At 43.5% G+C, this 16,547-nt stretch overlaps 1 protein-coding gene across 1 annotated transcript in view; it reads right to left on the bottom strand.

Moving 5' to 3' along the window:
- The window catches only part of PRKAA2 (protein kinase AMP-activated catalytic subunit alpha 2), a 48,008-nt gene extending 32,458 nt beyond the window's left edge, over positions 1–15,550 (bottom strand). The window contains exons 1-2 of the mRNA XM_068239416.1: positions 15,277–15,550; positions 259–400 (exon numbers count right to left, since the gene is read on the bottom strand). Coding sequence (XP_068095517.1) covers positions 259–400; positions 15,277–15,370 — 236 coding nt within the window. The 5' untranslated portion in view covers positions 15,371–15,550. The remainder of the gene's footprint in view (positions 1–258; positions 401–15,276) is intronic.
- Positions 15,551–16,547: the final 997 nt, after the last annotated feature.

The following is a 16,547-nucleotide window of genomic DNA, read 5'->3' on the forward strand; positions in this document are numbered from 1 at the left end:
TGGAACTGTGTCTCATGCTCTCTGTTATCGCCTTTCAACTAGCCTGTTCTTTTAAAATAGGGTGGGTAAGAGATTATATTACCTATCTATTTTAATTAACATAACTAATGTCACTTAATGACAGTATATTTGCTTAGGCTGAAGTTCCCCTTTAAGTGCCAGCCTTGAGGAAACGTCATACTGAAACTTAGATGTATTTGCTATTTTTCGAAGTAAAGGCATAACATGTCACAAAGAATATGGAGAGAAAACACTTACAGCTTTATAATGTGAGGGTGACGGAACAACTTGAGATTCTGAATTTCACGTTTAATTTTACCGACCACATCCAGGTTCCGTATCTTTTGTCTGTTTAAGATCTTCACAGCTACTTTATGTCCTGTCAGCTGGTGTTCCCCCACTGTAAGAGGAACAGAAGAGACAACAGTCCTTTAGCAATCATTTCTCAAAGAAATTAGCGTTTACTATTTCTTTACATTAAAATTTGGGGAACCTGGTCATTACTTCTGGTTCAAAGGTCCTGACTAGTACTAGTCAGTCCTACTAACGGGACTTATAATGGATGAAAGGAGGCAGCCGGGGGAGGGGTTGCAAAGGATGCCATTATTAACAATAGTATGTAATACAGGATCTTCTCAAAAAATTAGCATATTGTGATAAAGTTCATTATTTTCTGTAATGTACTGATAAACATTAGACTTTCATATATTTTAGATTCAAATACACACAACTGAAGTACCGTAGTTCAAGCCTTTTATTGTTTTAATATTGATGATTTTGGCATACAGCTCATGAAAACGCAAATTTCCTATCTCAAAAAATTAGCATATTTCATCCAATCAAGAAAAGTGTTTTTAAAACAAAAAAAGTCAACCTTCAAATAATGATGTTCAGTTATGCACTCAATACTTGGTTGGGAATCCTTTTGCAGAAATGCTCAGGTGTTATGGAGGCCCAGGATGCTTAAGCTCATCCAGAGTGTTGGGTCTTGCGTCTCTCAACTTTGTCTTCACAATATCCCACAGATTCTCTATGGGGTTTAGGTCAGGAGAGATGGCAGGCCAATTGAGAACAGTAATACCATGGTCATAAACTATTTACCAGTGGTTTTGGCACTGTGAGCAGGTTCCAGGTCGTGCTGAAAAATGAAATCTTCATCTCCATAAAGCTTTTCAGCAGATGGAAGCATGAACCCACTTTTGAACCAGAAACAGAGGCAGAAGCGCCTGACCTGGGCTACAGAGAAGAAGCACTGGACTGTTGCTCAGTGGTCCAAAGTACTTTTTTCGGATGAAAGCAACTTTTACATGTCATTTAGTGTAACGATCGGTGAAGCACAGAGAGGATCTGATTACCGGTGATCTGCAGTATCACTGGGAATACAGATATATACCAGATTATAAGTGATCTGCAGTCTCACCGATAATCCGATATACTAGCTAACCTCTGTTCACCTGAGTAGAGTGTAGTGTTTGGTGTAACAGTAACACTTTGAGGACTAGGCCTCAGTGCAGCAAGGAGTACTGCACAGATTCCTTCTGCAGACCTGAGCTCTCCAAGACGGGAGGAGTTCAGACTGACAGTAGGAAGGATGTCTGGAAGTGACCCTCAGGAGGAAGGGTCGCTAACAGAGCGAGGAACCGCCTCTAACGGTAAGGTCGGTTCTCGAGGTCGGACAAGCCAGGTCGTACACACACGGACAGATAAAGTACAAGATCAGGAGGCAAAGGCGGAGTCTAAGTACAGGCAGGGTTCAGTAACGGGGTATCAGAAATATCGAGGTACAGAATCAGGAGGCTGAGGCGGAGTCTAGAAACGAGCCGGGGTTCGGCAACAGGGTATCAGAAATATCAAGGTACAAGATCAGAGTTCAGAAGGGTAGTCAAGGCAGGCAAAAGTCATAACAAATAATCACAATCAAACTAGTACTTTAAGCTATCAACAAAATCTAGCTAAGTGTAGGATTACAGCTCCAGCTGGTCCCGGCACACTTGCGGATCTGACTACGGATCTGGGTGCTTCCACATATGTGATCGCACGCCAGACAAAGAGCAAGTGAACAACCAGCAGTATATATACTCTAGGACCTTTCCAGGACCTCCCTAATTGCTGGTCCAATGAGAGCAGTGGAATTTGTCAGCTGACCCAGCTGGTCAGCCGACACCCTTCTAACTGCTATTTAAACTCTGCCTCTGTGCTCGCGCGCGTGTAAGTCTGAATCTTGGTGGACTATCAGTCCCAGCCACACCAGTACTGTCTTGCAATGTATCCAGTGAACTGAGTGCGGGAGCCGCCTCCGATGCGGATTCCGCCGCTCTGCCTAAGCGGCATGCAGCGTTTTTTCCGCGTTGTGACGCCATCCTGTACGCGGAAACAGCCGCCTCGCCTTGAGAGACAGCGGCTTTTCCGCGTTTCATCACATTTAGAAATCAAGGTGCCAGAGTCTGGAGGAAGACTGGGGAGAGGGAAATGCCAAAATGCCTGAAGTCCAGTGTCAAGTACCCACAGTCAGTGATGGTCTGGGGTGCCATGTCAGCTGCTGGTGTTGGTCCACTATGTTTTATCAAGGGCAGGGTCAATGCAGCTAGCTATCAGGAGATTTTGGAGCACGTCATGCTTCCATCTGCTGAAAAGCTTTATGGAGATGAAGATTTCATTTTTCAGCACGACCTGGCACCTGCTCACAGTGCAGTTACCAGTTACCACTGGTAAATGGTTTACTGACCATGGTATTACTGTGCTCAATTGGCCTGCCAACTCTCCTGACCTGAACTCCATAGAGAATCTGTGGGATATTGTGAAGAGAAAGTTGAGAGACGCAAGACCCAACACTCTGGATGAGCTTAAGGTCGCTATCGAAGCATCCTGGGCCTCCATAACACCTGAGCGGTGCCACAGGCTGATTGCCTCCATGCCACGCCGCATTGAAGCAGTCATTTCTGCAAAAGGATTCCCGACCAAGTATTGAGTGCATAACTGAACATAATTATTTGAAGCTTGACTTTTTTTGTTTTAAAAACACTTTTCTTTTATTGGTCGGATGAAATATGCTAATTTTTTGAGAGTAGAATAAAGTGGCTAATGGTTGCAACTCACACTTGGGTCATAACTGGCCAATGTAAAGGTTGTAGAAGGTGTACTAAATGTAGCAGTCACATGTCTGTCTATGCAGCAACAACTGAAGTCTCCTGTCCTTTGTCTATCAGACAAGCTTAGTTCTACCGCAGTGATCTGCAAACTTGGATCTCCAACTGTTAAGGAACTACAAGTCCCACAATGCATTTGCCTTTATGAATCATGACTGTGGCTGTCAGACTCCTGCAATGTATTGTGGGACTTGTAGTTAATAAACAGCTGGAGAGTCAAGTTTGCAGATCACTGTTCTATAGGGACACACATATGACTGCAATCACCCAACTGCTACCTCACTAACCTTGCAAGCACTCTTACTATGGTCTAGTTGAGCCATGCGGGAGTTGCAGACCCTTGCCACCGAGTAGCAGACAGTCTTTTATAAATGTGGATTAGTTTGGCAGGATCCCTTGTGTTCTCTAATGATTCTTGGCTCAGCTAGGCCCTCTCCACCTCTTTTGCCTGAAGTTCCCTTTTCGGTTGTTGGTGTAAATCCTTATTGTGAGTGTTTTATTTTCCATACTTGGGTTACAGTAATTGCGCTATAAGAGGCAGGGCTGTCATCTGAGTGGCAATTAGTGCAGATCATGTCACTAATGTTTAGTAAATATGAAATAAGCAGCCCGAGGAGGTGTCAGGCTCGCGGCCGCTGCCAATTCCTCCAGACATTCTAAACATCATTAGCCGAGGCCTAAAGGAACAGATTATAATTCAGGACGCTGTAAAACACACAGGTGGATTTTTGTAAATGTCACCAACGGCGGGCTGTGTCTGACAGTGTAAATGGCCTTTATAGATTATAGAAGTAACTCCAACATTAATTCGATTAACATAGCACCTATATCTAGGTCACCTATAATGAGAAGCAGACACCTGGCTCGCCTGTCTTTAGAATGACCCAGTTTATGTTCTAAGCAGAGCTGATGTTCAGAGATCTGAATGTTTCTTTGGTGTTTCGTGAAGGATGTGCCCTGGTTACTGAATTCACAGTAAGTGAGCGGTGACATCCCAGTTGCGTAATTTGTTATGAATGGAATGGCCCCGAGTGCCCTGCGGCTGGCTGAGCCCGCCTCCTGTAATGCCACATTGTGGATTTATTAAACAGTCACCAGTAAATGCTATTGAGTGCTGTGCCTCAGGCAATGCTGCAATCCCCAGCGAACAGTAGTGGGTGGCGCTTTATAGTGATGTTTTGACACAACAACCCGTAATAAAATATCACGCAACTTCAATTAAATGTTATACCAATATATATATGAGCACTTTACAGAGTATATGGCCATGTGACCACATCAGTGTCCTCAGTGGAGTTCGCAATGAAATCCCTACCATAGTCACAGTCTTATTCATCTATTGTAGGCTAAACGTGCCCAATAAGGCCGGTTTTGCTTATTTTTTGCGTTGCGGTGAAGAAGCGTTGCTCCTGCTACATCCAACCGCAACACAAAAAATGACAAACATATGACTCTGCAGGAGATTGCACCGACAGGGTCACATGCATAGCGCCACCGCCCCCCACTCAGTGATGTACTCCCTGCTGGCCAGTATGTACATCACTGGGATTCTCATTGCTGCGACGTACCACGCTCCCGTTGAAGTTCCTGCATTGCCCAATGACTCCAATGTCTTCCGCCACCACTGCATGTCATACAGTAACATGCTGCAGACTTTGCGCCGGCTCTGCGAACAGAACGCGATAAGTGTGCAAGGCCCCACACACTTGCATTGCCGTTACCCTGTTTTACTGCAGGGTAATGCAATGCACACTTGCAATGCACGTGTAAAAAAATAAAAGGGGCCTAAAGGAAACCTGCAGGGAAAAAGTGCCTCAAATAGATTCTTACCTCAGTAGAAGGAAGCCTCTGGGTAATCCAGAGGATTACCGCCTCTTGCTCCACCTCGACGTTCCAGCGCCGAAACCCCCTAAACCACCTTGACCAGAGCTTGTCAGCAGAGCGCCGGAAGTCTCATGCCTGTGCAGTAGCGCTTGGCTTTTTCAGCAAAGCATGAGTGGCTCTGTGCGATTGCACAGTCGCAAGCAGTCAATTGGTTACACAGTGTGGCCATGCAAGCCTGGTGGAAATAAATATTTCACCACTGAACGCCTTGTTTTAAGAAGGCAAATTTGAACTTAGCCTTAATTTGACAATGACGGTTGTATTCTGCACATTGTTCACCCGTTCAGAAATGATTAGACTCTGCTCCTCTGGCTCAGCCAAGCTAACCAGCCAGAAGCAGCTTGCAAGGGATACAATACTCTCATCAGCCAATACCAATGCTTCTTTGCTCTAACCTGGCATTAACCAGATGAGGTCCCATTCATCACACATTACTATTTGCTGAAAGGGTGCCTGGGCGCAATACTTCAGCAGACAAACACTGGGCAAGGGTGCAATAAATGGGCGCAATGAACAGTTTTCAGCAAGTGTCATTCCTTCAGTCTGCTGTTTGAGAAAAAATTGTCCCCTCAGCAGTCAGCTAAATAAGTTGCTTTTATTCTGTTTACTTGATTTAATGGGCACCTGAAGTGAAAAAAAAAAGTTACAGTACTCATCTCAGAAGCGGGAGCTTTCTGGATAGTCCAGAGGCTTCCCATGTTTTCCTAAAGTGCTGGGACCCGAAAACCCTAGTCAACTTAGCGTGAGTCAAATAGGTTTCTTCTGGTCATGGATGGCCGTGGACAAAGCCATCCAGACTGGGCATGCACGAGTTAGGTCCACGGATGGCCAGTAGCAGAAAGCCCTCGTGCACACAGAAAACAAAAAGTTGTGCATGAGTATCTTTATGTATCTGCCTAATACACTTACATAAAGGGTAGAGGGACGGCCAGAATACAAGTAACAAGTGTAAACAAGACACAGACAGTTACATCAAGTTACATCTCGCCACCAGGTTGAACACAGAGGGTAAACCTGCTTTACCAGTATCTCAGAGGTCTACTGACAAAACTGAAGGTCACTAAGTAAGTAAAGTTAATGCTCATAAAGGGATAACAGTATATTGAATGCTGTGGATTGTGTGGGGTCAGTATCTAGTGAAATTAATTTAAACACACCATCAACACAATGTCAATTTGTTAAAAGCAAAATTGTACTGACCATGCATTGAAATACAAATCTAATGGTATATTGTCATACTACAATACAGTGCTCACTGTCACAATGGACACAGAGTAAAAGAAACCTTAGGTCTCATTTCCAGGGGTAGCGGAACTGCTCTTTTGTAGGGCTCCTGGCCACAAGCACCATTCAGCTGCAAATACATGCAGCCAAATGGCAGCATCCGGTACATTGCGCATGTCACCTTTCATATTCGGTGGGGTTACAGTAAAAAAAATTACTTATGTTGCATCTGAGGATGGCAACCGCTGTGCTCAGATACATCTCCATTGGGAGGGTTGCCTGTCAACCGCCCGTGCTGAGCACTAGCAACCTCCTGGGCGGTGAACCGGAGCAGCTGACAGACGGTGAACTCAGCTGCCCGTTAAAAAGAGGCCTCAACTGTTTCTATGCTCTGCATTCCATTGCTAAGATTCAGTCACAGTTGACTGGCTGCAAGATTGCATTAGCGGTGATTATAGTGTACGAGGATGATGGAAGCGGCCTGAGCTTTTCCTGTAGTGGTGGAACTACAAGGCGTACGAGGCCTGTGCTGGGTCAGCTGTAAGCTGCAGATCTTTAGCTGAATACTCACCTAACGACGCAGTAAGACGGATCACAGAGACGTCTCCCGACAACAAACATTCCCCTAATGTATATATGATATGGCCGCCGGTGAGTTGGGTGCAGGGCGAGCCGAATGACGGCTCTAACCGCTGGCGTTAAACTCTTCAACGTCGTTAAATACTATTCCCCCTCTGAGTTTTAGGAACTCGGAGGAAGGTGTAATTTGGGGTCTGGTGATCGCCGGATCCAAAATTACTGTTGTGTGTGGCACACATCATAGCATTGCTGCATTGTTCCCTGATCCATCTTCCTGCCGGAAGGTATACGCGACATCACACAATGGGTGTGAATGAGAGTACTTTGCACAGGAGTCATCAGGGATCTGAAAGATTTGATTTGCTGTGATGGTCGCTATCGCCGCGCATCACCAAACATTGTTCAGGTAATTTTGCACCCGTACCAACGTCACAAGATTGCGGAAACAATCGTTCGCAACTCAAAAAAATCACCGGTCGTCAGAAAAGTCGTCTGAAAAATCTCATAGTGGCCAACCTATAGCCAATAATACGTTCACAGGCCTTCAGTGCTGAACAGTTTGAACGCCATACTATAATGAGCAAATAGTATTTTGAAAGCGAGAACGTCATAGGCTATGATACAGAACAGTGATGTTGTAGTCAAACCCTCTGTTCAGCAGTTTGGCGCAGAGAGCCACTTAAAGAAGTAGCAGTAGATGGCCATGATTCAAATCAGTCGGCCGCATATTGCGAGCATTTTCTGGTGAGTCGTAGCGGTCACCAACTGGCCATCAGTCACTCCATTCAGGAAGAGGAATGGTGCTTCTAAATTTCAAATTATGTAGACTACCATACAACTTTCCCTTGTTTTAAGTAAAGTTAGACTCGGCGACTACAAAGCGAATGAACTCACCGGCTTGCCGGTAAATGGCTACCAGTTTAAAGCACAATGAGCATTGCATACATAATGCAGGTTGCGCTATGTGCGCAATGAGCATTATGTGGTTTGCGTAAATACCAGTAAAATTCCTATGTGTGGTCTGCACATGATAATTTTACTGTAGGGCTGGTTCATCACATTCCCAATCGCAGAATGAACTGAAACAGGCTGCAACTGACATGTCACGGATTCAATCCATTCAGACATCTGCTGACATGTCCGGTTTGTTTGGTGTCTGTTCCGTTCCCTTAAGTGCTGCAGCATAAACTCACGGAATGCACAATTTTTCCAGACACTGCACAGAAGTCGGACATGTCTGAACAGTAGCACTGCCCTCTGTCACCATCTGTGTCACAGAACACCCAAGTGAACTAGTAGTCACACTTTGTGAATCAGGGCACTTATAACTAATAGGTGTCCGGTGCAGGAAGAGAGAAGCAAGCTGTGTAGACTGGGGGATTATTTAAGAAAGTGAGGATGAATGTTGCTTCTGTGAAGAACGTTTTGGAACTTTTTGAAATAAATGGCTTCTCTCTATAAATAAACTGGCTTATATGGGGTAAGAACATCGTCAAAACCCAGAAGAAGGCTCAGCAAAAGTTGTTCTTCCTGTGACAACTGAAAATATTTGGAATGCAGTGGGAGCTACTGACCAACTTCTACTTATTGAATCAATCCTCTGCTCCTCTGTCATCGTCTGGCAGGCTGGTACAACCACAGGGGGTAGATACAAACTTGAAAGGGGTCATCAATACTGCGGAGAGGATCATCTGGATCCCCTTGCCTCCACTGGACCTACACACCTCTAGAATGAGGACTAGGGTCAACAAACAACCCCTCCCTCCCCTGCTGGAGCTACTTCAATCTTCTCCCATCAGGTCGCCACTACATATCCATCCCCACCAAAACCTCCAGGCACAGGAACACCTTCTTTCCCCAGGCTGTCCTTCTTCTGAACTCATGCCCACCCTCCAACCTCTCATACCCATACTATCTCCATCTCCCTGCTTTTCTCACATCCCCAAATGATGCCTGATGGAAAACTATGTATGTTAACATGTACGTTGTCTAGTTCTGATAAATTGCACCACTGCCAATGCTTGTGTGTACCAAAAGCCATTTTAGGTGCAGCACCTGTCGTACCTCGTGAAAAAAGTGGATTCTGATTCTCAGACATGATGAGATAGACATGTGAATGCAGATGGCCAAGCATGCAAATAAATAGGCTGTGTTCCATTTCATCTTAAGGTCCGTACACACGCCGGACTTCAGGGAACAACGGGTCCGTCGTCACCTCCCGCTGGGTGGGCGTTCCAGCGACAGTCCGGCGTGTGTACAGTCTGTCTGCAGACTGATACGGCTGTTTCTGAGGCTCAGAAACAGCCGTATCAGTCTGCCGACAGACTGTACACACGCCGGAACTGTGTGCTGAAAACACGCCCAGCAGGAGGTGACGACGGACCCGTCGTTTCCTGCAGCCTGGCGTGTGTACGGACCTTTATTCTGCCTGAAAGAGTTAACATATTTAGTTATGCAAATGACAGTTTCTCTCTAGCCAGGACAACAACATAATCCTCACTTATAAGGAATTAAGGTTCATACACACCTACCAACTATCTGTCCAACTATCTACCAAACTTATCTGTTAAGCCCCATACAACTTCAAACAGCTGATAAGGCTGATAAGAATTGACTTCTTATCGGTCTTATCAGCTTTTTGAACAATAGCAAAATACTTTTTAAGTTGTTTCAACTTGTTTGACAACAAAAACTGTTTGACAATTGTGCTGCATAAAAGGCCGCTGTTGAGCGTGTGAATGGGGCTTAACAGACAAGTTTGGCAGATAGTTAGTTGATAGGTGTGTATGAACCATTACAGACATAAAACTCTTTCCTGGCAGAGAACAGCATTTGGGTGCAGAGGGTAGATAGAAAAAGGTCAATATATTAAGCTCTGGGACAACTGAAAGACTGTGTCTTTAAAGGACACTCAAGGCGAAAATAAACTACGGTAATGAAATAAACAATTGTATCTATCTTCCTTCTCCTAAAAATGACTTTTTTAAGGTATTCCACAGTTTTATTTTATGTTTAAATCTACTGTTTAAGTTTTAACTGTTGTCATGTTTTTGATCAATGACACATTCATTGAAGTATGCCAGAGCTAAAATCTAGGAACTATTGACCCTTTTTATCTCTTTCCGGCTCTCAGAAGCCATTTTCTGCTAGGAAAGTGTTTTATAGTTGGAATTTCTTACCAGTGAGGGTCACACTGTAGTCACACTGTAGTCACTTCCTGTCTGAGTCAGGACTGAGTCAGGACTGAGTCAGCCACTTACATACCTGATTTAACTCTTTCAGGCAGAGAAAGAAAAACAGGAACACAGCCTAGTTATTTGTGTGCTAGGCACTGTATATACCCATGTCTATCTCATCATGTCACATGTCACCTCGGGTATCCTTTAAGCAGAGACAATAACACATTAAAAACTTAAAAAGTTAATTTAAACATAAAACAAAACTGAGAGATATCTAAAAAAAAGGTCATTTTTATGAGAGGAGGGTAGATACAATTGTTTATTTCATCAGTTTATTTTCACCTCGGGTTCACTTTAAGCATTTGCATAATTTGAATCAGTTGTAAATAAGATTCTACGGAACGCTGGTATTTATTATAACAAGTTATTACTGATTACTGGCTAAAGCATGCAGTGTTGAAAGTTTTATTTGTTCTTTATTCTTTATTTTTTACAGTTCCAACACTAGAGATTGTTAAACGAAGATGTAACTGTCTAACTCCTCATAAAAGTGTGCAGTTAGCAGAGTGCTGAAAGACTGTTCCTTTTTTTGTGGGTTTGTAATTGTAAGATTATTATTACAGTTCCAGCGGTGGCGTTTGGCAGTGTTTGGTGTGTTGGAAGGGTTTTGCTTGCATTTGCAAACATTTACTAGAATAGTGTGCGGATAGGTATGCTGCAGAGGTGTCGTTTTATTGATTGAGTGGTGAGATTATAAACAAAGTTGAGGCATTTCTTTTGTGTCTTTGTTGTGCTTGCAGTGGTGTTGTGAGTATGTATGGGAGCCTTTCTGTGTCTCTGCTGTATGTGTCAATTTGAGCATGTGCAATGAGGATTTGTTTCTAACGTGCATTTTTGCGAACTTATGTGTTTTGCCGACTACTAATGCGTGGGTTTTCGCACACAAACACATATGAGCTTTTACTTGCAGTGCCTGTTTATCATACATTGCTGCATGCATTTCCTACAGAAATGTACATGTCTTAAAGGGACCCTGAGCCAAAGCTCGGGTTCAAAATAAGATAGTAACCCGAAGAAAGGGAAGCCTCAGGTTCCCATTGAGGCTTCCCTTGGTGGTCCGATGTTCCCCCGTTGCTGAGTACAGCCCCTCTCCACATCGGAGCTGCACTCCTCCTCTATTACGTGCGTTGTCGTACAGTAGCCACATGAGTACAGTAGCACTGAGCCTGCGTAGCTACCGCGTGGCCATGCTGCAAGAAGAGGAGCTGCGCGGTCCTGATATGATTTGTGACAATGCCTTGTTGCTAATATTCCCGGGGGACATCAGAGCACTGAGGGAAGCCTCAATAGGATCCTGAGGCTTCCCTCTCTTTAGGTAAGTATCTCAATGTGTACCTGAGCTTCGGCTTAGGTACACTTTAAAGAGGAACTCCAGTGAAAATAATGTAATAAAACAAGTGCTTCATTTTTTACAATAATTATGTATAAATGATTTAGCCAGTGTTTTCCCATTGTAAAATCTTTTCTATCCCTGATTTACATTCTGACATTTATCACGTGGTGACAATTTTACTGCTGGCAGGTGATGTCAGTGGAAGGAGATGCTGCTTGCTTTTTTGGCAGTTGAAAACAGCTGTAAACAGCTATTTTCCACAATGCAATGAGGATCACAGATAGGAAACTGTCAAGACCATGGTCCTGACATCACACCGTGGGAGGGGTTTCACCACAATATTAGCCATACAGAGATCCCTGATGATCCGTTTGAGAAAAGGAAAAGATTTCTCATAGGAAAGGGGCTATCAGATAGTGACTGGGATAAAGTTTAATTGTTGGTTATGTTTTTTCTTTAATGCTATGAATACAGCCATTAAATGCAAGTGCACTAAGAAAAGCACATAGACATGTAACAAAAAAATGTATGTGGTTTTTCTGCTGCTGTACATGCAGATTTCAGCGGGAACAAGCCCTAAGCCAACAAAAGTTCAGATAGGAGCAGGACACAGTGTTCTCACAGGACAAGTACATGCTTGGTCTAATGATATGTGTGAGTGGAGTTCATTTATTTGGTGTGGCTATTGGCAGCAACGCTGAGGAGGGATGTGATCAGTTCTGGGTGGTGCCAGTGATGTCATACACAATCACCTGCCAAATGCATCCATGGAAGCAGCTGACAAAGGATGAACAACACGCCAAGGTCAACTGCCTATGAGAAAAAGCCCTAAAGCTGCCCACTAATGATACAATCTTGATTGTGCCATTTTACCACTTTTATGAAATATGAGGGAGGGACTCCCAAAAGTATCCAATCAAAATATATTCACTACTCACTTGTCTACCCTTCAGCTACATAGATTTGGTAAAATTGTACAATCAAGATTGTATCATTATTGACCACTATCACAGAATATTGTAAAATTGAAAATGCCTGTGTTTGCATACATATAAAATGTACGTTTGTTTCAGAGTAAATTGCACTATGAATATATGTTTTCCTATATCACTGTCCCTTACAATACATTGTAAAAATCTGACAGAACAGGTTTTGGACTAGTCCATCTCCTCATAGGGGATTCTCAGGGTTTTCATTATTTTTAAAAGCACTTCCACAATGGCAATTGCTCAGTCCCACTCCCCCCCCCCCAAAAAATGAAATTTTTATTTAAAAGAAGAACACTTAAATTAAGTAAAAGAAACAAAGAACATAGCAGCAGTAATCAGATGCCACCAACAGAAAGCTCTGTTGGTGGTAAGAAAAGGAGGCAAGATAAATTTGTGTGCTAAGTTGCACGGCTTTACAGCACATAGTTAAAGCTGCAGTGGCCCGAATTGTAAAAAATGGTCTAGTCACTAGGGGGGTCCTCAAGAGGTTAAAGCGGATCCAAGATGAAAAACTAACTATAACAAGTAACTTGTCTATATATCTTATCTAAAGTTTAGATAGTTTACAAAGCATATCTAGCTGCAAAAGTTTATGAATAGTTATTCCTGCGATACAATGAGGGCAGCCATGTTCTGTTTGTCACATTGTCACAGGCTAATGCTACGTACACACATGCGACAACGATCGTTCGTTGAGAACGACGAACGAACTTTTAATTGATGAAAGAACGACCTAAGTAAAGTTAGTTTTAAAAGGTGTGTAACGATCTGATCGTTAGAACGAACGTTACATCACGTAAAGCAACTATTGCGCCTGCGCATAAAAATGAGAAGTTTCAGGGAGAAATAGTGAAATGCGCATGTCAAGCCTAGTACGAACGACCGTTTCCAACGATGTACTACTTTTGCAAACGATCGTCGTTGGTTAAAATCCGCCGAGACAGAACTTTCTTTTGTAGCGATTTGGCTCGTTCGTCGTTTGCCTTAATAGTCGGTGGTTCGTTTTTTGTAACGATCGTCGTTGGTAAAGATCGGGGAACGATCGTTACAAACGACTATAGTCGCATGTGTGTAAGCACCTTAAGGGCTGGAGATGCTATCAGCTTGCCTGTGTGTAAATTCAGTCCCCTCTCCTCGTCCCCTATGCCTCTGAAATCAATGGCTAGTAACCTCCTCCTCCTCCTGCCCAGACTGAGCTCCTGTAAGCCCTTGCTACTGTCTGAAAATGCCAAGGCACTCTGAAAAGCTGTGGGTGAGGCTTGTTTAGTTTATAGGGAATTAGAGTATTAAAACAAAAACAAAAAAATATTTGGCTTGAGGAATGCCCTATAAACTATAGGAAAGGAACACAATTATGCAATGAGTAAAAGTTTATCTCGGATTCACTTTAAGAAAGTTAACTATCGACCCTGCACCATTCAATTTCCATAAAAAATTATCAAAAAACCTGCCACTGCTGATCTCTTATCGAAAAAAAACCTAAAAAAAACATGCAATTCGATTTCTCGAGCAAATTAAGAAAAAAAAAAGCTGATGATTTTTCTATACAACCGGAGGTTTTAATTGAATTGCCATAAAAATTGCATCATGTTATTGTATTGTGTGTGGCCACCCTTAGGCTATGTTTCCATTATAGCTGATTTTGCGTTTCCCCGCATAGAATTCGGAATCACAGTCTATTGAAATCAACTGACTGCTTCCAATTTGCATGCAGAAAAAGAAAACAATGCCTGCTGGACATTTTTTTTTGGGGGGGGGGCATTGCATTTGAATCTCCAAAGCCACGAATTCGGATGCAAATTTGCATCAGCACGGGTGCCATGTCCAATTGGGACAGAAAAAGCAGCGACACCGTAGTGAAAACAGCTTTTGGCCTGGAACCCACTTGAACGCTTTTTTAGCATTTAGGGAGCGCTTTAAATCACTAGCAATTTCCCTAAACGCTCTGCCTATGTAAGTAAATGTAACAAATTCCCCAGCAGTGATTGTGATTAGCAAAATCGCAATCGCAGAACATGCAGCATTTTGGGAGCATTTACGCTTCAATGTAAAGTATTGAAGCGATGGCAAATCGCTCATGAATTGCTACACATTTGTGTGCGATTTTAAATGACTGCAAACTGTAAAAGAAATAAATAAATAAATTGAAAGGACCGATCAGAATTAAAATGGCTAGACGCTATCACAATACTGGCAAAAAGCTTATACTTTTTAAAATCGCTACCCAAGTCACCGAAAAACGCTCAAAAAAACACGTACAAAAAGCTCATTAAAAACGCTAGCGGTTGCGCAAGCGGTTTGCGATTTGTAGTAGGTTCCAGGCCTCAATGTAAGCAAATATAAAAGAAAAAAAAACACAAGTAAAATACACAAGTAAAACCTGCACATCTTAAAACTACACAGAAGCTAAATGCAAGCGCTGATGGTTAAAGAGTCAAACAGCTCCCTGAAATAGCAACATGTATAACACTGCCCACAGCAACATGTTAATATCTGTGAGACCCCACAGCTACATGTGAACAACCATTAATAACATGTACATAGCCTAAACCCCCTCCATCAACAACATGCTTCCTCCAAGCAACATAAGCATAACAGACTCCAGTGACAGCCCCTGCCAGGTGCCCCCATACAGCAGCCTCATCAGCTGTATTACGCCTATAACCAGCGGTATAAATAAAGGGGAGGGGCTGGCAGACCCTCACTGATACTAAAGTGTATCTTTCCCAGCGCTATTCACACAGCTCGCTACGCTGCGGCTAGAGGGCGCCCCGGTTCTGTGAGGCCGCCGCTACGCTACGCCAACAGCGCAGTCCAGCTTCTAGCGCCGCGGCCGCCCGTCCCCCCGGCAACGCGCTGATAGAAGGGAGATTACACTCAGCTTTTCACTTTTCCGAAGGTGCCGACCCCCAGCGTGTCCCCCAGGATGTAGTGTCCTATCTTCACCCGGCCGTCGTGCCGCTGCTTTTCAGCCATCTTTGCATCCTGCTCGTACCCACAATGCAGCTGGGGGGGAGAGGAATGCCCGGCTGGTGACAGCTTACCACTGGCATTTGTCAAACGCCACCCAGGCTCCGAGCTGACAGGCTGAGCAGCTGCTGGGGGGCAGCACAGGGCAGAACACCTATTTCTAGAATGGTCAGGGCACCTGCTAGCCGCTATCCCTGTGCCAGGTGTGCAGAGGTACTGCCTGTGGGTATATTGGTGGCTGTGGGGTACCGTACACAGCTATATGCCATTTGCTCTGCACAGTTAATTGAATATGGGTTCTATTCACAAAACTTCTCACACCACCTATTTATCACCTAATTAATAAAAATAACCTTTCAGCGCCCATTCGCACTAGAAGCGCTTTTCTGAGCGTTGTGCGATTCATTAGCGTTTTTTAAAATCACTCCCATTCACTTTAATTAAAATCGCAGCAAAATTTAACATGTTTTTTAATGAAAGTGAATGGGAGCGATTTAAAAAAACAAAACGCTAATCAATTGCAAAATACTCAGAAAAGCACTTCTAGTGTGAATGGACCCTCAAAGTAAGTTGTTCCTGATAAACTTCATTTCAATATTACTTTTCTTACCTTAATTATATTATAATTTTGCTCTTTGGGAGCATAAAAATGGATTAGGTGAAAACAGATGGAAACAGGTGAAAAAGCTTTGGGAATCATGCCCTATGACTGAAGGCAGCCACTCAACATACTATTTTTTAAACTTTCTTTTTTCAATTTTTCTGATCGATTGTAATGCCTGGTATACACCGTGCAATTTCCCATCAGATTTTCGCATTAAAAAGAATAATTTGGGCTGAGACACACCAGAAAAGCTCCCCAAACGCTAGAGGTTTCAAAAGCTCTTCCCAATGTAATGCTAGGGGTCCCCAAACATTTTGGGTCAAGGGCCGGGTCAACATACTTGAGACTACTGGGGGGCCAAAGTATACATAAAATGATGTCTTTGTGGGCCAGACAGTGAAGCATACCCAGGTGACAACCTGCAGTCCAATTGGACAACAGTGTAACCAGATGTGGAATTTGATTGGAAACCAGCAAATTACTGCTTTCTGGCTTCATTCTATATGTGGACCACCAATATTTAAAGATGTAGCTAACCGCAGCTATAATTGCAACATCTGCGGCTGCGGACACGCCGGG

The sequence above is a fragment of the Hyperolius riggenbachi genome, chromosome 6 (assembly GCF_040937935.1).
Source record: "Hyperolius riggenbachi isolate aHypRig1 chromosome 6, aHypRig1.pri, whole genome shotgun sequence".
Taxonomy (NCBI): domain Eukaryota; kingdom Metazoa; phylum Chordata; class Amphibia; order Anura; family Hyperoliidae; genus Hyperolius; species Hyperolius riggenbachi.